Source organism: Sus scrofa, chromosome 4 (assembly GCF_054392235.1).
Source record: "Sus scrofa isolate SSC_HxYL_T2T_F1_AM1 chromosome 4, Sscrofa_HxYL_maternal_Yorkshire_Landrace_v2.0, whole genome shotgun sequence".
NCBI lineage: Eukaryota > Metazoa > Chordata > Mammalia > Artiodactyla > Suidae > Sus > Sus scrofa.
This window is the reverse complement of record NC_139386.1, coordinates 97203071-97219946: the sequence shown is the minus strand read 5'-3', so window position 1 is coordinate 97219946 and position 16876 is coordinate 97203071. Positions and strand designations below refer to the sequence as shown.

The following is a 16876-nucleotide window of genomic DNA, read 5'->3' as shown; positions in this document are numbered from 1 at the left end:
GGAGGTTATCAGGCTAATGGTCAAGTTGGAGTTGCAGCCACCAGCCTACACCACAGCCACAGCAACACCAGATCCAAGCCACATCTGCAACCTACACCAAAGCTCACGGCAACACCACATCCTTAACCCACTGAGCGAAGCAGGGGTTGAACCTGCGTCCTCATGGATACTCAGATTCATTTTCGCTGAGCCACAACGGGAACTTCTGTCTCTATTTCTTATGATACCCAGGAACTCATCTAAGAGAGACTAAGAGTAGCAGCCCATTTTGCTGTATTACTTCAGAGAGCGTTTGCGTGCTATTTCATGGTTTTCTGTTTCTCTGGGATGCATCCTGGGAGCACACCCTTTTGCATATCTCCTTCCAGGAACCTTTGAGTCTGCAATACACCATATCCCCTGTGCACCCAAATCATAGAATTCCAGGACAGGATGACCACGATGTTCAGCTAGTCCAATTTCTCCACTTTATGAGTGAGGAAATTGAGGTCAAGACGGAGCTCCCATCATGGTGCAGTGGAAATGAATGGACTAGGAGCTATGCGGTTGTGGGTTTGACCCCGGCCTTGCTCAGTGGGTTGAGGATCCATCGTTGCCGTGAACTGTGGTGTAGGTCGCAGACATGGCTCAGATCTGGTGTTGCTGTGATGGTGGTGTAGGTCGGTAGCTGTAGCTCCGATTTGACCCCTAGCCTGGGAACCTCCATATGCTGAGAGTGCGGCCCTAAAGGCAACCCCCTCCCCCCCAAAAAAAAACCAACAAGAAACAAACAAACAAAAAAAACAAAGCCAAGGCTGGAATCTTCATCTCAATAGCCCTTAGCATACTTTTGCTATAAAGGTTTAGCCTGTAGGGGATCATCCTGACACAGATTCAGAGCTCACAAGAAGTGGTTTTCCTTCGGTTATTATACTTAATGGCAAGATGTAAAAGAACAGCATAGAAATGAAAGAATTTGATTGATGGGTGGCTATTTCCATCCCATGTCATCCTGCTTCATCTCTGTGTCCCCACTGCTTTAAGAATCACTTTGTAAACTTGGATTGGTTGGACATCCTTAAAGACTATGCACCTGGCTAATATTAATATAGAATGGAGAGGGGGCACCTGGGCCAGGGATCAAATCTGAGTTTCAGCTGTGATGTACGCTGGCTGTGGCAACTCCAGATCCTTAACCCATTGCTCTGGGCTAGGAATTGAACTTATTTCACCGCAGAGACAATGATGGATCCTTAACCTGCTGTACCACAGCAGGAACTCCCTAGTATAGAATTTTTAATATGGAAATGTGAGGCATATTTATATCCCTGGTAAAGAAAGAAGTTCTGAGTAGAAACTTGATTGGAGTCAATGAGCAAAAAACCTGGACAAAGAATGGCTAAACTGTTTTTGGATCAGAGAAACTTCTACTTAGAATTCTTTAGTTTCCTCTTTGTATTGAAATATATTCTATATTATAAAAACCTTTTTTCCATTTTTAGTGAGGAGTTTTGATCACGTTCAAGCAGGATTTTTTTTTTTTTTTTTTTTTTGTCTTTTTAGGGCCGTACCCGTGGCATATGGAGTTTCCCAGGCTAGGGGTCGAATTGGAGCTGTAGTTGAAGGCCTACCCTATAGCCACAGCAACGCAAGAGCCGAGCCACATCTATGACCTACACAACTCAAGGCCATGCTGGATCCTTAACCTACTAAGCGAGGCCAGGGATGGAATCCTCATCCTCGCAGATACTAGTCAGGTTTGTTAACCACTGAGCCACAACGGGAACTCCTCAAGGATAATTCTTGAAGTGTGCTACTGGGAAAATCCAGGTTCCTGAAAACCTAGCTGCAGGAAGGATCCCAGACTTTCAACTGGAGATTCTGTAGACAGTATGTATGCTCGGGGCTGTGACACCAGCAAATAGGCATTCTGGAGCTCCATTTCAGCTGCCAGGGAGAGAAGGCAGTTAGTCATTGGTTGTGCTGCTCATTGGCAGAACCAACTCACCTATGACACCGAGTGGCATTGCCTCACTATCCTGGACCCCCAGGCCATTGTCAGCCTTGCAGGAGTAGTTTCCAGAATGTCCTGTGGTCAGGGAGAGGTTGAGGGATGCTCCTCCCCCAAAGGGTGCTGAGCTGCTCCCCAAGGCAACATCCCCATCAAAAAACTAGTACAGGATTGGGGGAGAGCCACTCTGGACCTCACAGTGAAGCTCCACCACATCCCCCACCATAGCCTGGGCCCTGGGAGCCCTGAGGGTGAGGACAGGGTGAGACACTGGAACTGAGGGAAGAAAAATAGTTAACCATCAGTTCCTACTGTTTAAATATATTCCTCCCTAGAAAAGGCATTTCAAATAGGAAAATGTTTTTCTTAATTTTTAATGACCTTGTGACATCACTCAGAACTTGGCTATAATTTCTTCTGATCTGAAGAAATAGCATCATTTGTGTGGTGTTATATAGTTTGGAGTAGGTCGACATACAATCGCAAACATGTTTGTGGAATCTGAAAATAAAGATTAAACTGAAACCCAGATATCTGAGAAGGCAAAAGACAATTGGGGAAAAGAAAGAAATCAATTCAACAGAAGATGAGGAATAGGAGAGACCTGTTGCTTAAATAGCCAGCGATATAACTGAGCCTTGGCTGCATCAGAAATGAGGCCCACAAGAAAATTAATGTTGATCATATTATTGGCTCATTTTTTAATTTATTCATACAGCAAACATTGAGCAATGAATTAATTAACTGAGCAATTAATAAGTCTCAGGAACTACATAGCATCCTGGGGATTCAGTGGTGAGAAACATATCATCCTTGCTCTCATGAAGCCTGCAATCTAGTTAAGATGATGGGCAGTAATTAAATAAAAATACAAACATAGAATTGAAACTTTGATAACTGAGACAAAGTAAAGGATGGGATGAAATATATAATACTGGGGCCTGATCTAATATCAGTTAGTCAGGGAATGTTTCCTCATGAAGTGATATTTGAATTAACCAGGTGGAAAAGGAAATGAATAATGCAACAGATAGACAAACAGTATGTTCAAAGGCCCTGAGTTGGGAAAAAGGTTGCAACTTACAAGTTATTGAAACAAGATAACAGCATCATGAAGAGAAGGGCTTAAAGAGTGCCATGAAATAGGAGGCTGGAGAACTATACAGGGTTTTATAAGCCATGGTTAGGATTTTGATCCCTCCTCACAATGGGAAGTCTATAAGGGACATGAGATGATCGAACTTACCTTTTTAAAATATCATTCTGCTAAGAAAAAATTTTATTATATGTATTTATACCAAAATGTCCTTAGGAAAAATTTCTATTTTATATATTTATACCACTATATATATTCTATTAGATAGATAGACATAGATTATATAATAGAATACCACTCAGCCATGAAAAAGAACATAATTTTGCCATTTGCAGCAACATGGATGGACTTGGAGGGCATTATGCTATGTGGAATAAGTAATACAGAGAAAGATAAGTACTGTATCATATCACTTAAATGTGTAAACTAAAAAATACATCAAACTAGTGACTATAACATAAAAGAAGCAGAATCACAGATATTCAGAACAAACTAGTGGTTACCAGTGGGGAGAGGGGAGGGGGAGGGGGAAACAGGAAGGACAAACTATTGGGTAAAAGACAGTCTCAGGGGTGTATCATGCAACATAGAGAATACAGCCAATATTTTGTAATAGCTGTACCTGGAGAGTAACTTTTAAAAATTATATGAAAATTTGAAAAATTGTTTTATTCACATTTTAAAAATAATTAAAAGAACATTTGATCTCACTGTACAAAATGGACTGTCACAGGAAAGACGTGGAGTTGAGTGGTGGCATTGCAGTAATTGAAATGATGGAAGATTTGACTGGGATTGTGGCAGTGAAGATAGAAAGACAAGATCCAAGAAATATTTTGGAAGGAAAATCAACAGGACTTGACTGCCTGTGTGTGAAGACCAAGGAAGAAAAATGTCAAGGGAAGACTCCTGGGTTTTTTCTTTGCATATCTAGATGAATATATGTGTCTTTCACAGAGGTAGGGACACCTGGAGGAGGTGTGGGTCTGGAGGGGGTATGCAGTTTTAGAGATGTTCAAGTTCATGACTTTTTAAGAGACATGGCATTTGCAGGTGCTCAGGTGGGAGGTCTCTTTTGGAAATAGAAGTTTAGGAATCATTCACAGATGACATCCCCAGGATCATCCAGAGAAAGACCATATATAAAGAAGAGGGGCACATGTAGGATGAAGCTCTGGAATGCATCAATGCCTTTACAGTTTATCTACAAAAGGAAGAGCTAATAAAGGAGACTGAAGAGGCATGGCAGAGAAAGGAAATCCAGGAGAAGGTGAAGTCATTAAGCCAAGGAAGGGAGGGCTTCAAGAAGAAAGAAAAGGTAGACAATATGGATATTTCTGTGAGATCAAGCAAGATGAGGATTGGAAAATGGCCATTGGATTAAAAGGCATGGAGGTCATTGGTGACTTTTGTGAGCAGGACATTTGGGTATAAAGGTCAGAAGAAACCAAATGTTAAAACATATTGGGTAATGAGGAAATGGAGACTCTTTTTGGGAGCTTAGCCACAATAGAGCAGTGGCTGGAGGCATAAGTGAGATCAAGTGAGGTTTTTTCCTTACACACGAGAGATGTAGCATGTTAAATGTCAATGGGAAGGATCCTACAAAGCAGGAGATTTGTGGAGGGGAATATAAGAGAAAAAAGGATAATTCGTTGTTCAAAGTGAAAGAAAGGATGGAACCTAGAGATGAGATGGAGATTTTCACCTTTCATAGGAAATAGACTTTTATTCTGTACCTTAGGAAGAGGAGGGATGAGTTACTAGGTGGATCCAGAGACAAATCCTCAATATGGTGGTGGGAGTTGAGGGTGTGTCTGTCTGGGAGGAAGTAAAGGTATTAATGAACTGGAGGTCCTGTTATGATTGGAGGAGTTTAAGAAGGAAGGGTTGAAGATTGTGGCGGGTAATTGGAGCAGCAGTATGCGTATGTGGGAGTGGGTGGATGGTGTTGGAAGGATGACAAGTCTTGGTTTGAGTGGATCACCTGTGTGGACCTTAGAGTCATGGAATGATGGCAGAATGAAGAGTAGAGAGGAAGTCTATGAGTGAGGTGCCAAGCCTGCAGTGAAAGTGGAAAGTAGGCATGACTAGGAAGTCAGCCCACGACAGGGTTAGGTGGGAGAGGGAGTGCTATAGCTAAATGACAGGTAAGAAGTCAGGAGAATGATGTTGAGAGGTCTTTTAGTAAGAGTTTGGGGTGGGAATCTGAGCTGATCTGAGACAATGGCAGCAGAAGCTAGAGAGAAATTCACGAGAATTCCTGAGATATTCATGAAAGAATGAGTTCGCCTTTTTATTGATTGACAGAGGAAACCCCACTAAATCTCTTTTGAGGTGACACTGAACTTTATTTTCTTGCTGATCATTGTAGGCCAGGATGCAATTTGGGTTTTAAAAGTCTTTACTCCTCCGTTAGGGAACTCGTGGTCACAGTGGCAGCAATGTTGCAAGTAGGAGAGGCAAAGCAAGCAAGGGGAAGGTGCAAGTTCCTGAAAATGTAGAATACAGAACTCTCAGATGGAGGCTGTAGGCAGTAGGCTTGCAATGATGTCACACAGCAAATGGCCCTGGGGTACCTTTCATCTTGGCTACTGGGAAAGGTGGGGGAGATGGTTTGTCCCTCGTTGTGCTATAATTGGGTCCACTTACCTCTGACACTGAGTGACACTGTGTCACTCCGCTGGGCCCCTAGGTTATTGTCAGCCTTGCAGAAGTAGTTTCCAGAATGTCCTTCAGTCAGAGAGAACCTGAAGAAGGCTTTTTTAGAGGACACTGAGTTGCTCCACAGGGCAACAGCCTCATGATAAAACTGGTATCGGATTGGGAGAGAGCCCCTCTGGACCTCACAGTGAAGCTCCGCCACGTCCCCCACCACAGGCTGGGCCCTGGGAGCCCTGAGGGTGAGGACAGGGCGAGACACTGGAACTGAGGGAAAAAAGAGTTAGTTGACACCAGCATCTTTCCCCATTTCCTTTACTTTTACTTCCTAGAGGTAACCTATTTGATTATTTGGTGACGCATTCTAGATATTTTCTAAGTATAAGAACACTCATTCACATCAACGCATAAATAAATGCATAAACCCCCCACGTACACGCATGATATATATACACTGGCCTACAACAACCCTAATTTTTCCCCTTAGCAAAATATCACTAACACCATTCTATGTTATTACTTAAGGATCCATCTCAATCACTTAAAAAAAATCAGCTTTATTTATTTGAGGTATAAATTACTTGCATAAAAAGTGATTCAAATTTAAGATTTGATAATTTTGGGAAAATATCGCTTGGTTATTTTTAACAACCACAAAGCATTCCATTGTATGAATTTACTATAATACACCTAAGCAACTCCCCATTATGAAAATTTATTGTTTTTGAATTTCAAATAATGCTACATTACAAAATTCTGTATCTGTATCCTTGTGCTTTGTCAATGCATTTCTTAGGATAAATTCTTAGAAGTGGTACTTCTTGGATGAGGTATATGGCCTTTTCAATTGACGATTATATAATACTAAATTGTTCTTCAAAAATTTCAACCAATTTACACTTGTGCCAACCATGTATATGAGTTTGTTTCCCACTCAGATCAATTATAGTTATATAAATGCACAGGCTTATTTTTCTTATTATTTATCTTTTCCTGGTATTAAACCATACAGTTTTTCTATCTCCACCTGAAGAACTGACTCTTTCTATCCTATGGGACCTCACAGTTTACTTCTTGATTTTTCAAAAAAATTTTAATGGCTGCACCCACAGCATATGGAAATTTCTGGGATAGGAGCCACAGCTGTGACCAATGCTACAGCTGTGGCAACACCAGATCCTTTAACCCACTGTGCCACCAGGCCAGGGATTGAGACTGCACCCAAGCTGCTGCAGTCAGATTCTTAACCCACTGTGCCAAAGTGGGAACTCCCAACTTCATTTTTTATGGACGCTGGTGAACCATAATCCAGTCATGATGAGTTGTTGTCTATAAAGTATTCAGAAGTTATGTACAAAATGAAAATTTTGAAATCTGTCATTATTTTTTCTAAATTAAAGTCAATTTTTTGTTCTCCATTATGAGAAAATTGGTTTTTTATTTCCTCATCTCTTTCTGACTAATTTTTCTTTGCTACATGTATTTTTTTACATTTTAAGCCTGTATAATAGTTGCTTTCTAGTCTGTAACCATAATTCTCAAATTGAGCAGCCTTTGTTTTTATGTCTAAATCAGTGGTTTTCAACCCTATCTGTGCAATATTTTCACCTGAGGATGTGTTTAAAAAGGCCCCATCTGAGAGATTCTGAATGTAATTGGTCTGGAGAGGGCTTAGTAATAAGTCTTTTTTCAAAGTTCCTAGGTAATGCTAATACACAGCCAAGCCTGAGAACTACTGATCTGAATAGATTCAGTATTCACTTTTCATATCACAGTTTCCTTATTTTGAGTCGTTTATATTGATTCATATCTTGGCTGGCTAGGGTTTGTCATCAAGTAATTTTTCAAGAAGGTTAATGGGTAATAAGTTCCCTGAATCCCTGGGTGTTTGAAAATGTCTTTTTGATTTGATATAAAATTCTCAGTTCTCATTCCCAGCCTGAAAGTGCAGGTCCAGACATTATTCCTCTCTCTTTTAATACTGACTTCTGTGGGAAGTCTAAGACCAACGTAATATTTTTTATTTCTGAGACGACTGCATTTTTTTTTTTTTGCTGTGATTTCTCTCTCTCTCTCTCACACACACACCATACACACGTGTTAACCTTCAAATTCAATAACCTCATAAGAATATATCTTTTGATCTACATATTCAAGTTTTCTTCATTCTGGGAATGTTTTTATTACATTTTTGAGTTTTCTCTTTAGACAATTATCCACACTTGTGGTCTCCATCATCTCATCTCCATATTTTAATTTTTCTTTTTGCCTTCATTTGTGTCTTTCTAATTGCATTCTGCATTATTTTCTCCATTACATTAACAGATTTCAGAAGTATACATTCTCTTCTTACTGCTTCAAAGCTGGATTTTATTTCTTAAGTAGCTTTGTTATTTTCTTTGGTTTGTCCCTTGAGTTATATATATTTTTTTCTTTCTTTTATCTTATCATCTCTTTTTTAACTTTTTTTTTTTTTTTTTGTCTTTTTAAGGCTGCACCTGTGGCATGTGGATGTTCTCAGGCTAGAGGTCTACAGCTGCTGGCCACAGCCACAGCCACAGCAACGCCCAATCTGAGCTGTATCTGCAACCTATACCACAGCTCATGACAATGCCGGATCCTTAATCCACTGAGCAAGGCCAGGGATCGAACACACAACCTCATGGGTCCTAGTCAGATTCATTTCTGCTGTGCCACGACGGAAACGCCTTCTTTAACTTCTATAAATTCCACTTTGTATTTTTTTTCTGCAGTCCATATTTTCTTTAATTACATTGAGCATATCCAGAAATTTTTTTTGTTTCCTAAAGCAATTCTTGTTCTTAAAAGTATTAGATATTTTGTGCTCTTTCTTTCCTTTTTGTACTTTTAAATGCATCAATGCAAAGATTCATCTATTGGACTTTTTTTGTTTATGGATTATCCTTTAATGAATAAAGTTATATTCAGAGTTTTGTATTTGCTTGAGAATGCTGTGTGTGTTTGTGTGTGTGTGTTTCAGTGACTCAGAGCTGTTGAAAGATTCAAAATGGGTATATCTTATTAGCTCACATTCCCACAAAATTTCTATGTCTTCTCTTTGGGATATATTACCTTAAAAAAAAAAAAAAAAAGAAAGTCTGCATGACTCACAGTGAAGCTGTTCAGCTCAACTTGTTTGCTCATTTAGGGCTCGTTTATTTCTTCTCAGTTGATGTAAACAGACGCAAAGATTGGTGTTCTCTCCCTGCTCTTTTTTCCCTCATCTCACCTCAAGCACTTTTTGTGGATGGAATTACAAATCCTGACCAAGAACCTACTCTGTGCCAGACACCACGTAGGCAGAGGGATGAGGTGCAGACCAGAACTGACAAGCTTCCATTCTCATGAAGTTTACATTCTGCTATTGAAGAAGACAGACACGAAACAGGAAACAATGAGGTTTTACGTATTGCTCAATTTCAGAAGAAAATAAAACATGATAATAGACAGAGGATGATCTAGGCCTGGGACTTTCCTATATAGACTGGGTTCAGGCTTTGGAGCCTGAGTCTCAGAGAATTTACATTTTTTTTCTTTTTTTTAGGGCTGAACCCATGGCAAACGGAAATTTCGAGGCCAGGGATGGAATCGGAGCTACAGCTGCTAGCCTATGTCACAGCCAAAGCAATGCCAGATCTGAGACCTATATCACAGCTCACATTAACAAGGGGTCCTTAACCCTCTGAGGGAAGCCAGGGATCGCACCCACGTCCTCATGGGTACTAGTAGGGTTTGTTACCACTGAGCCACAATGGGAACTCCTACATTTCCTAAATAATCTCTTTATCCAACAATTTATATTGTGGTAATGTCTCCTTTTGGTCATGTTTTATTTCCATGGTCCGAAGCAAGAGCTCTCAAGGAGCAAGAGATCTTTCAAATCCACATGGTCCCAGATAGGACCATAGTAATAACTCCAAACGGACTCATGGGTTCCTGAGACCACAGACTACCACAGCAACTCACCTACTTTACGAATTCTGACCAGACCGCCCTTGTGGTTACAGTCACATTCTGACTAACTCCTGCTCCCAAAGCCCTAAAAGTACCTCCCTTCACTCCCCACCCTATGGTCAAGGTGGTGTCCTCTCTTGCTTTACCAGGTAAACAAGCCCAGTTTCAGAGCACGCACAGATTTCCCTGGTTGTCTTGTCTGGGGCTTTGATGTGTGTTAGCCTCTCCCTCACTTCATTTCGTCCAGAGCGTCATGAATTCATGGCCTTTGGGTTCTTATTTCAACTCAAATCGCCAGACTTCTGGGGCTCTAAGGGACACTCATTACTGTCTTTTCTAACTTCTGTAGACAGAGAGTTTAAAAGTTTTGCTCAAATGATGAACTAACTATTTTCATGGCCAGGGCTAGTCAGGTTTTCTGAGGCACTCTAATATCACACAGCCCAAACAAGGTGTTTTTTTTTTCATGTACGCTAGTTCTTTCTAGGAAACTGCAGAGGTCCTGCCATGCACATAGTTCCTAGAAGAAGTATTACCTTATGATGTAATTCATTGAATGTTATGTTGTCTCATGTAACCCTGCTGCCTTGGCCATAATGTGTTGAACTAGAAGTGGGCCGGTAGTTTGAGGACTTTCCATGTGTAGATTTGCCAGGGGTCTATGAGGTGTCTTAGAGGCTAGGCTGTTCCACTAGTTAGACTAGAAGCCCTGCTTTGGCAGTGAGCCACACAGCCTTGGCAGTTGGGGCCGACACTGAAATACAGAGCATGGTGTCATACCCAGAAGTTCAAGGCAGTTGGTGCTGAAGTAGCAGAAGTTTTGAGTAAAGATGAATCATAAGATAGAGGGAACAAGAGTGCAGGGCACGTAGAGCAGTAAGAACAATGGGACAGAAAGACACAGAAATAAAACAGCTGATGCGCCTAGGAGTAGAGAATAATGAAACTCATCAGGTATAAGGATAATCTGTTTTTGGGAAAAAAGTTATATTCTGAGAGATTTCTCAGTTCTTATTCCATGGATCTGGATATGCTGTCTTTCTGTTACATTTTTGTTTTCTATCTGTAATATTAGTTTTTTTAAATTAATTTTATTGAAGTATAATTGGCTTTGATTTGATTCTTTTTTTTTTTTACCTCCTTGGGTAGTCCTATAACAAACTTTTACTCATTGGAGACTCTGGGATCTCTTTTCTTGTGATCTAAAATGGTTTGATATACTAGATGCAAGACTTTTCTATCCCTACTTCTGCTTTTCTGACAAGAAGACTGAAATTTCACTCTCTGCTAAACACAGCTCCAAGTGTAAGCAGAAACAATTTTGCTCCTAAAATTACACTTTTTCATGGTTCCATGGGAAACCATGAGCAGTACACCTATGATTCATAGGCTTTTATAAATGTATGCCATACTGTAACAAAAATTTGAAAAACATAATCTACTGAAAAGACACAATTCAATGAGTTAAATCAAGGGATCACGGAAAAAGAGAAAACCAAATGAGCTGGTTTCCAGGAAGCCACTTCCTCTCTCCCCTTCACTTTCAGCCCTCTTTAAACTACTATGAGAGCTTGAACTGCTTGAGAATGTTTTGGAGAAAGTGAGGTCTTGCCCACTACTTCATCATATGACTGTGCTTGTAGCTAAATTAATGTGTGTTAGTGGGGAAATACGAGATGCTTTGTGCATTGAGTTAAGAGAAATTGGCTTGGAGACTGAACATACAGGGCCTGGGAAGATAATTTAAGAAAATGAATTCATTTGGTGTAAGCTGCGGAAGGTGCTACTCAAGGGTCTGGTTGAAATAATGGAAGGATGTGTACCAAGCCCACGGGGAGCTGGTTCTATGAGAAGGCATAGGTTGATTGGGATGGAAAACTGGAAGATCTACGCAGATCTTTAAAGGGGTGGGTATGAGAGGGATCTGACTTAGGGAGGAGTCACTAGCAGGAATCCAGGGCTTACCGACAACTGAGAGGCCCACAGGCTCTCCGTACTGAGGGCCATGGCCGTTGTCAGCTGTGCAGTAGTAATTCCCAGAATGCTCTGTGGTCACAGCGAAGCTCATTTATATTCTTCTGCTTGTGTAGTCAGCACTCTGTGGCTAACTTTAGGGGATGTGACTCAGTTCTTACTTTCCATCATCTGTCAGTTCTGCCTTATCTAAATTGGCCTTCACTATCTCTTGCTTAAAACTCTCTTCCCTTGGTTTCACTTGGGCAGACACTCCCACAGTGTCTCTTCTCTTAGCCACAGTCCCTCCCTGTGTCCTTCCTTCTAGGCAGAGACCGCCCTGGCCAGGGTCTGGCTAATGGGACACTCTCTCCTTGGGCCCTGTCCTCTACTCCTGGATCCTCCCCAGACCGGTTCTTTTACCATCCATTCTCTATCCTGCAGCTGGAGTGATCTTCCCCAGGATTAAAACCCATCGTGGATTATCCAGATTATCCTTTAGCATAAAGCTCAAACCCTTACCATGGCTTCAAAGGGCTCCTAACCTGGCCCTGCCTCCCTCCCCCGCGCCTCCTGCCACTTTGAACCACTTCTCTCTGCTGCCGCAATAGGAACCGACCTCCTACCAGTTACCTGAACACCTCCTTCTTCCCGCCACACAATTCTTTAGCACCTGCCTCTACCTGGTGCACGGCCTCTTTCCTCCTCCACCAACCCCTTGCCTCTTCCCTTGGGATGTTTCCACTCGTCCGCAGGTCCCAATTCACACATGAACACTTCTAGGAGATGTCCTCTCTCCTCCCAGTGCAGACTGGCATGCTCTCCCATTTGCCCCCACAGGCTCTGGGTACTTCTCTACCTTGGGTTGGTGTTTGCCCTGTTGCTCCTGTATATCTGCTATTAGACATGAAGGGCTGTGTGCACAGGGCCATGTTGGTCTAGTCTGATGTATCCTTAGATGTCAGCACACTCTTGTGTACAGTATATATGCAATAATTATTTCTTGGGTGAATAAATGGCCCATCCTACAGAACCTCATGCATCTCTGAGAGCATGTGATAACGACGTCCTGCCTCCAATTTCCTTGAGTCTCTGGATGTCAGGAGCACAGCTTCTGTCTCTTTTATTTGATGTCTCCCGCCAGGCTTCCCTGAGCCTTTCTTTTATAATCTTTTACACAACTGTTGTGAAAGGGGCTGGACTCTGGCTTATCTCCCAGCTGGTTCTGTTTTGGGCAGTGTGTGTGTGTGTGGGGGGGGTGGTCTTTTGTTTTAGTTTTTTATAAAAGAGGAAACTGTGGCTGCTCCCAGAACCAGCCAGGACAGGGCTCTCTGCCACTCATACAAGCCCAGGTTACACTACTCCCTACAATTGGGCTTGGAATTTGGTCACACATAGATGGTGCAAAACTGAGAGTCCAGGCTCAACAGAAACTGTTTTAGCCTCATAATTAACTGACAACCACATTTGTGGCCTCCATGGCCTTAAGCCAAGCAAGCAGAGGTGAATTCATTTAGGCTCACAGTGGCGCTCCCTTGCCCCACTTCCAGCCCCTCACACAGCTGCCTAACCACCTCTAAAGGTGCTTATTCAGGAGGACCATCTTTGGAGTAACTATGATCCTGCTGCCTGCCTTTGTATCTTATGTGGTTATATACACTGTAAATGACCAATATCTGCTGTTAAAGGGGCAAGAGGCAACTCCATGCCCCTGGGAACTGATTCTATGCTACAGAGAATAATTTAATGAATGGAAATCAGGAATCTGGGGATTCACAGGAGATGAGGAGGGAAAGAGACAAACACTTGGCTCCTTAGAGGTGGGGGTCCAGGGGGAGAGAAAGCTGCTGTGCATTTGGCCCAGTGGTGTGATGGCCCCTGAGCTGCTTAAGGAACTGAAGGGTCAGGGAGTCAGGGACACTGTGTTGGCCAGAGGAAGAAGCAGGTGGGGACACATTTCTGGAGGGGTCACGGAGAGAGGCCAGGGATGGGTAACTGACAGAAGAACGTAAGTCTTACCGGTGACAGAGAGGCTTGCAGCCTCACTGTACTGAGGGCCAAGGCCATTGTCAGCTGTGCAGTAGTAGTGCCCAGAATGCTCTGCAGTCACAGTGAATCTGAAGGACACTGATCTCCATATAGTGCCTTCTGCCTTTTTGAGCAACATACTTTCATGATAAAACTGGAAGCAGATGGGTAGAGAACCTCTCCGAGCTTCACAGCGAAGGCTCACCTCATCTCCCTCAAGTGTCTGGGCTCTAGAACGGCTGAGTGTGAGGACAGGATGAGAAGCAGGGACTGAGGGAGAGAAAAACTGAGTCACCAGATGCTTCTGCTGCTTCCTGTAGCTTTTAGTCGGTGGCCAGTGAGATGTCCATTCTCATGTCCCTGGCCCTCAGGACAGCCTGGCGCCTACCAGACGTTTTTCCCAGCTCCCTCTCACTCTCCACGTTGGTCTTGCCCCTTCTCATCAGCCCTGGAACTTCCCTCCTATCTCCCCTGGTTAGGTCACCTCACTCCCATTTTCCAGAGGAAATGGCATTCTCGGGGAGGAAGTCCCTTATTTGGCTGCCACCAGACCAGCGCACTTACCTTGTCCCTTCCCTCTGCCATATGACCCTGGAAAAGTTGTCTCCTCACCTGCCCAAGCCATTCTGAGTCTTCTTGTCAGTGCCTGCACTCCACTTCTGCCTTCACAGTGGTTGCACTTAGGGCTCTACCCTTGGCCCCTTTCTCTTCCCCATCACATAGTCTTCTGGGACCCTCTCTGCTTTTCCTATACTTGTCCTGCATCCCTGACCCTCTCTATTTACAGATAAGAAAATTGAGTCAGAAAGTGGCTAGGAGATCTGCCTGTGGTCACTTAGCAGACTGTTTCCAGGGTCAGACAGGACCTAAGTCTGTCTCCTGACTGCCGGTGCAGGGCTGAATCACATCCCCTCCAGAAACGTGGAACTGGAGTTGGCCCCCAATGAAGGGAAGAGCACAGAGCTCTACAGAAGCTATTTTCCTCTCACCACCACAACGGCCTTTTAAGCTTTCAGGGGAGAATGGTGTTAGGTCAAGGAAGTGATGCAGTTTGCCGCTCTTCTTACCACCATAGTCACACACTTGGAATAACTGTAGCCTACATGGACTTACATGTTGGTTAGTGCCAATAATTAACGGTTTACTGAGCAACAGATACCTCCTTTGATGTTTTGGGAACTACTAAGATTGATTGGAAAATCAAGCATCTGGGGATTCAGAGGATATAGAAGGAAAAGAGGAAAACGAGGAATTCTACGGATGTCAGGGACGAAGGAGGGAGAGAGGGGAGAGGCGGAAGGGAAGAAGAGAGAAGAGGAGAGAGAGAGTTGCTGTACACACATTAAGGGGTATGTTTGTATCTGAGCTGATCAAGGAATAAGGCCCATAAAATCAAGACACATGTTCAAAGAACTAGGAGCCAATGGGGGTATTCAGACAGTTTTGCAGACTGATTTCTGTTACTTCTAAATATGTGAAGCCTAATCCCCAATGTGACTGCATTTGGAAATTAAATGAAATATGGAAGTGTCCAGGCTAGGGGTCCAATCAGAGCTTTGGCTGCTGGCCTATGCCATAGCCACAGGAATGCCAGATCTGAGCCGAGTCTGTGACTTACACCACAGCTCACAGCAACGCTGGATCCTTAACCCTCTGAGCAAGGCCAGGGATTGAACCTGTGTCCTCATGGATGCTAATCAGGTTCATTTCTGCTGCGCCGCAATGGGAACTCCAGAAATAGGGTTTTAAGGAAATAAAGTTAAATGCGAATTTCCCATTGTGGCTCAGTGGGTGAAGACCTGACTAGTATCCATGAGGATTTGGTTTTGATTCCTGACCTCACTCAGTGTGTTAAGGATCTGGTGTTGCTGCAAGCTGTGGTGTAGGTCACAGATGAAGCTTGGATCCTGCACTGCTGTGATGGTGGCTTAGGCCAGCAGCTGCAGCTCCCATTCAACCCCTAGCCTGGGAACTTGGGACTTCCACATGCTGTAGGTGTGGTCCTAAAAAAAGGGGGGGAAAAGTTAAATGTGGTTATAAGGATGTGGCCCTAATCAGACAGAACTGGTGCCTTATAGAAGAGCAAGAGGTACCAGAGACCTCTCTCTCTAAGGGCACAGAGGAAAAGTCTTGTAAGGACACAGAAATAAGGTGGCAAGCCAGAAAGAAAGCCCTCATTAGACATCAATCCTGCTAGCACCTTGATCTTGGACTTTCAGTCTCAGAACTGTGAGAAAATATATTTCTGTTGTTTAAATCACCATCTGTGGTATTTCGTTATGTTAGCCTGAGCAGACTAATATAGATGACTGGGGAAGAGGCAGGAAGCAGGTGAGGGAGCAGAGGAAGCAGGAAGAGGAAGGTGAAAACCAGGAATGGCTAGACTGTTTCTGACTGACAGAAAACTCAAGGACCAAGTCATCTTAAAAAGGCAATGTTGAACTCTGCGATTTCCTTTTGGCCAGAGTTGCTGACCTGACAGAAACTTGACCCTGAAAAATTTTCATAGCTATGTTAGGAAAGTTTTGGTCAGACTGTGTATCTTACCGTTGATAATTCACTCCTCTAAGGAATTCCTGAAAGTGTAGTCACAAGAAGGAACTCAGATCTGCCAAGCCAAGGCAATGAGCCTGACATGATGCCACGGGGGCCGAAAGCCTGTGAATTTCTGTAGCTGCAGCCTTTAGACCTTGTGGCAGGGTTGGGGGTGGAGGTAGATATACAACCTTCCCCCAATTCTGGTGGTTAGAAATAACTCACTCACTCAGAAAGTGGACTCTCCTTGCTGGTTGCATTCCCAGGCCGTTGTCTGAGCTTAGTAGTCATTCCCAGAATGCTCTGTGGGCAAGGAGACTTAGGGATTCTCCTCTATTCTAAGGGCAGGGAGTCCTCAGGATGTCAGCCTCATGATAAAGCTGATACAGGATTGAAAGAGAGGCTCCCTTGGCTTCACAGTGAAGCCCTATCTCATTCTTTCCAGTAACCTATGCCCTACTATCCCTAAGGGTGACAAAAAGACATGTCATTGGGACTACAAGAGACAACGAGATAGTAAGGAGGGTCCCTCTACATCCTTAAATTAAAAAGGATTATCGAGACATGGCCTCAGATAGTTCCACTTCTAACATTCTATTTGTTCTGGCTTTATCCCAGGAGCCATTGCATTTAAACTG

The 16876-nt window shown here is 43.1% G+C and overlaps 1 protein-coding gene across 19 annotated transcripts in view; it reads right to left on the bottom strand.

Moving 5' to 3' along the window:
• Window positions 1–16876, bottom strand: part of FCRL5 (Fc receptor like 5) — a 40100-nt gene that overhangs the window by 7886 nt on the left and 15338 nt on the right. For 5 of the 19 annotated variants that reach the window (XM_013996926.3, XM_085022622.1, XM_021089616.2 and 2 more), the window contains 2 exons: window positions 13695–13973; window positions 5739–6014 (listed from right to left, as the gene is read on the bottom strand). In XM_013996926.3, coding sequence (XP_013852380.1) covers window positions 5739–6014; window positions 13695–13973 — 555 coding nt within the window. Of the gene's footprint in view, window positions 1–2038; window positions 2267–4244; window positions 4908–5357; window positions 5579–5738; window positions 6015–8879; window positions 9130–13694; window positions 13974–16876 lie in introns of those variants that run through there. The other 14 variants (XM_013996929.3, XM_085022624.1, XM_085022626.1 and 11 more) reach the window with 8 other exon arrangements.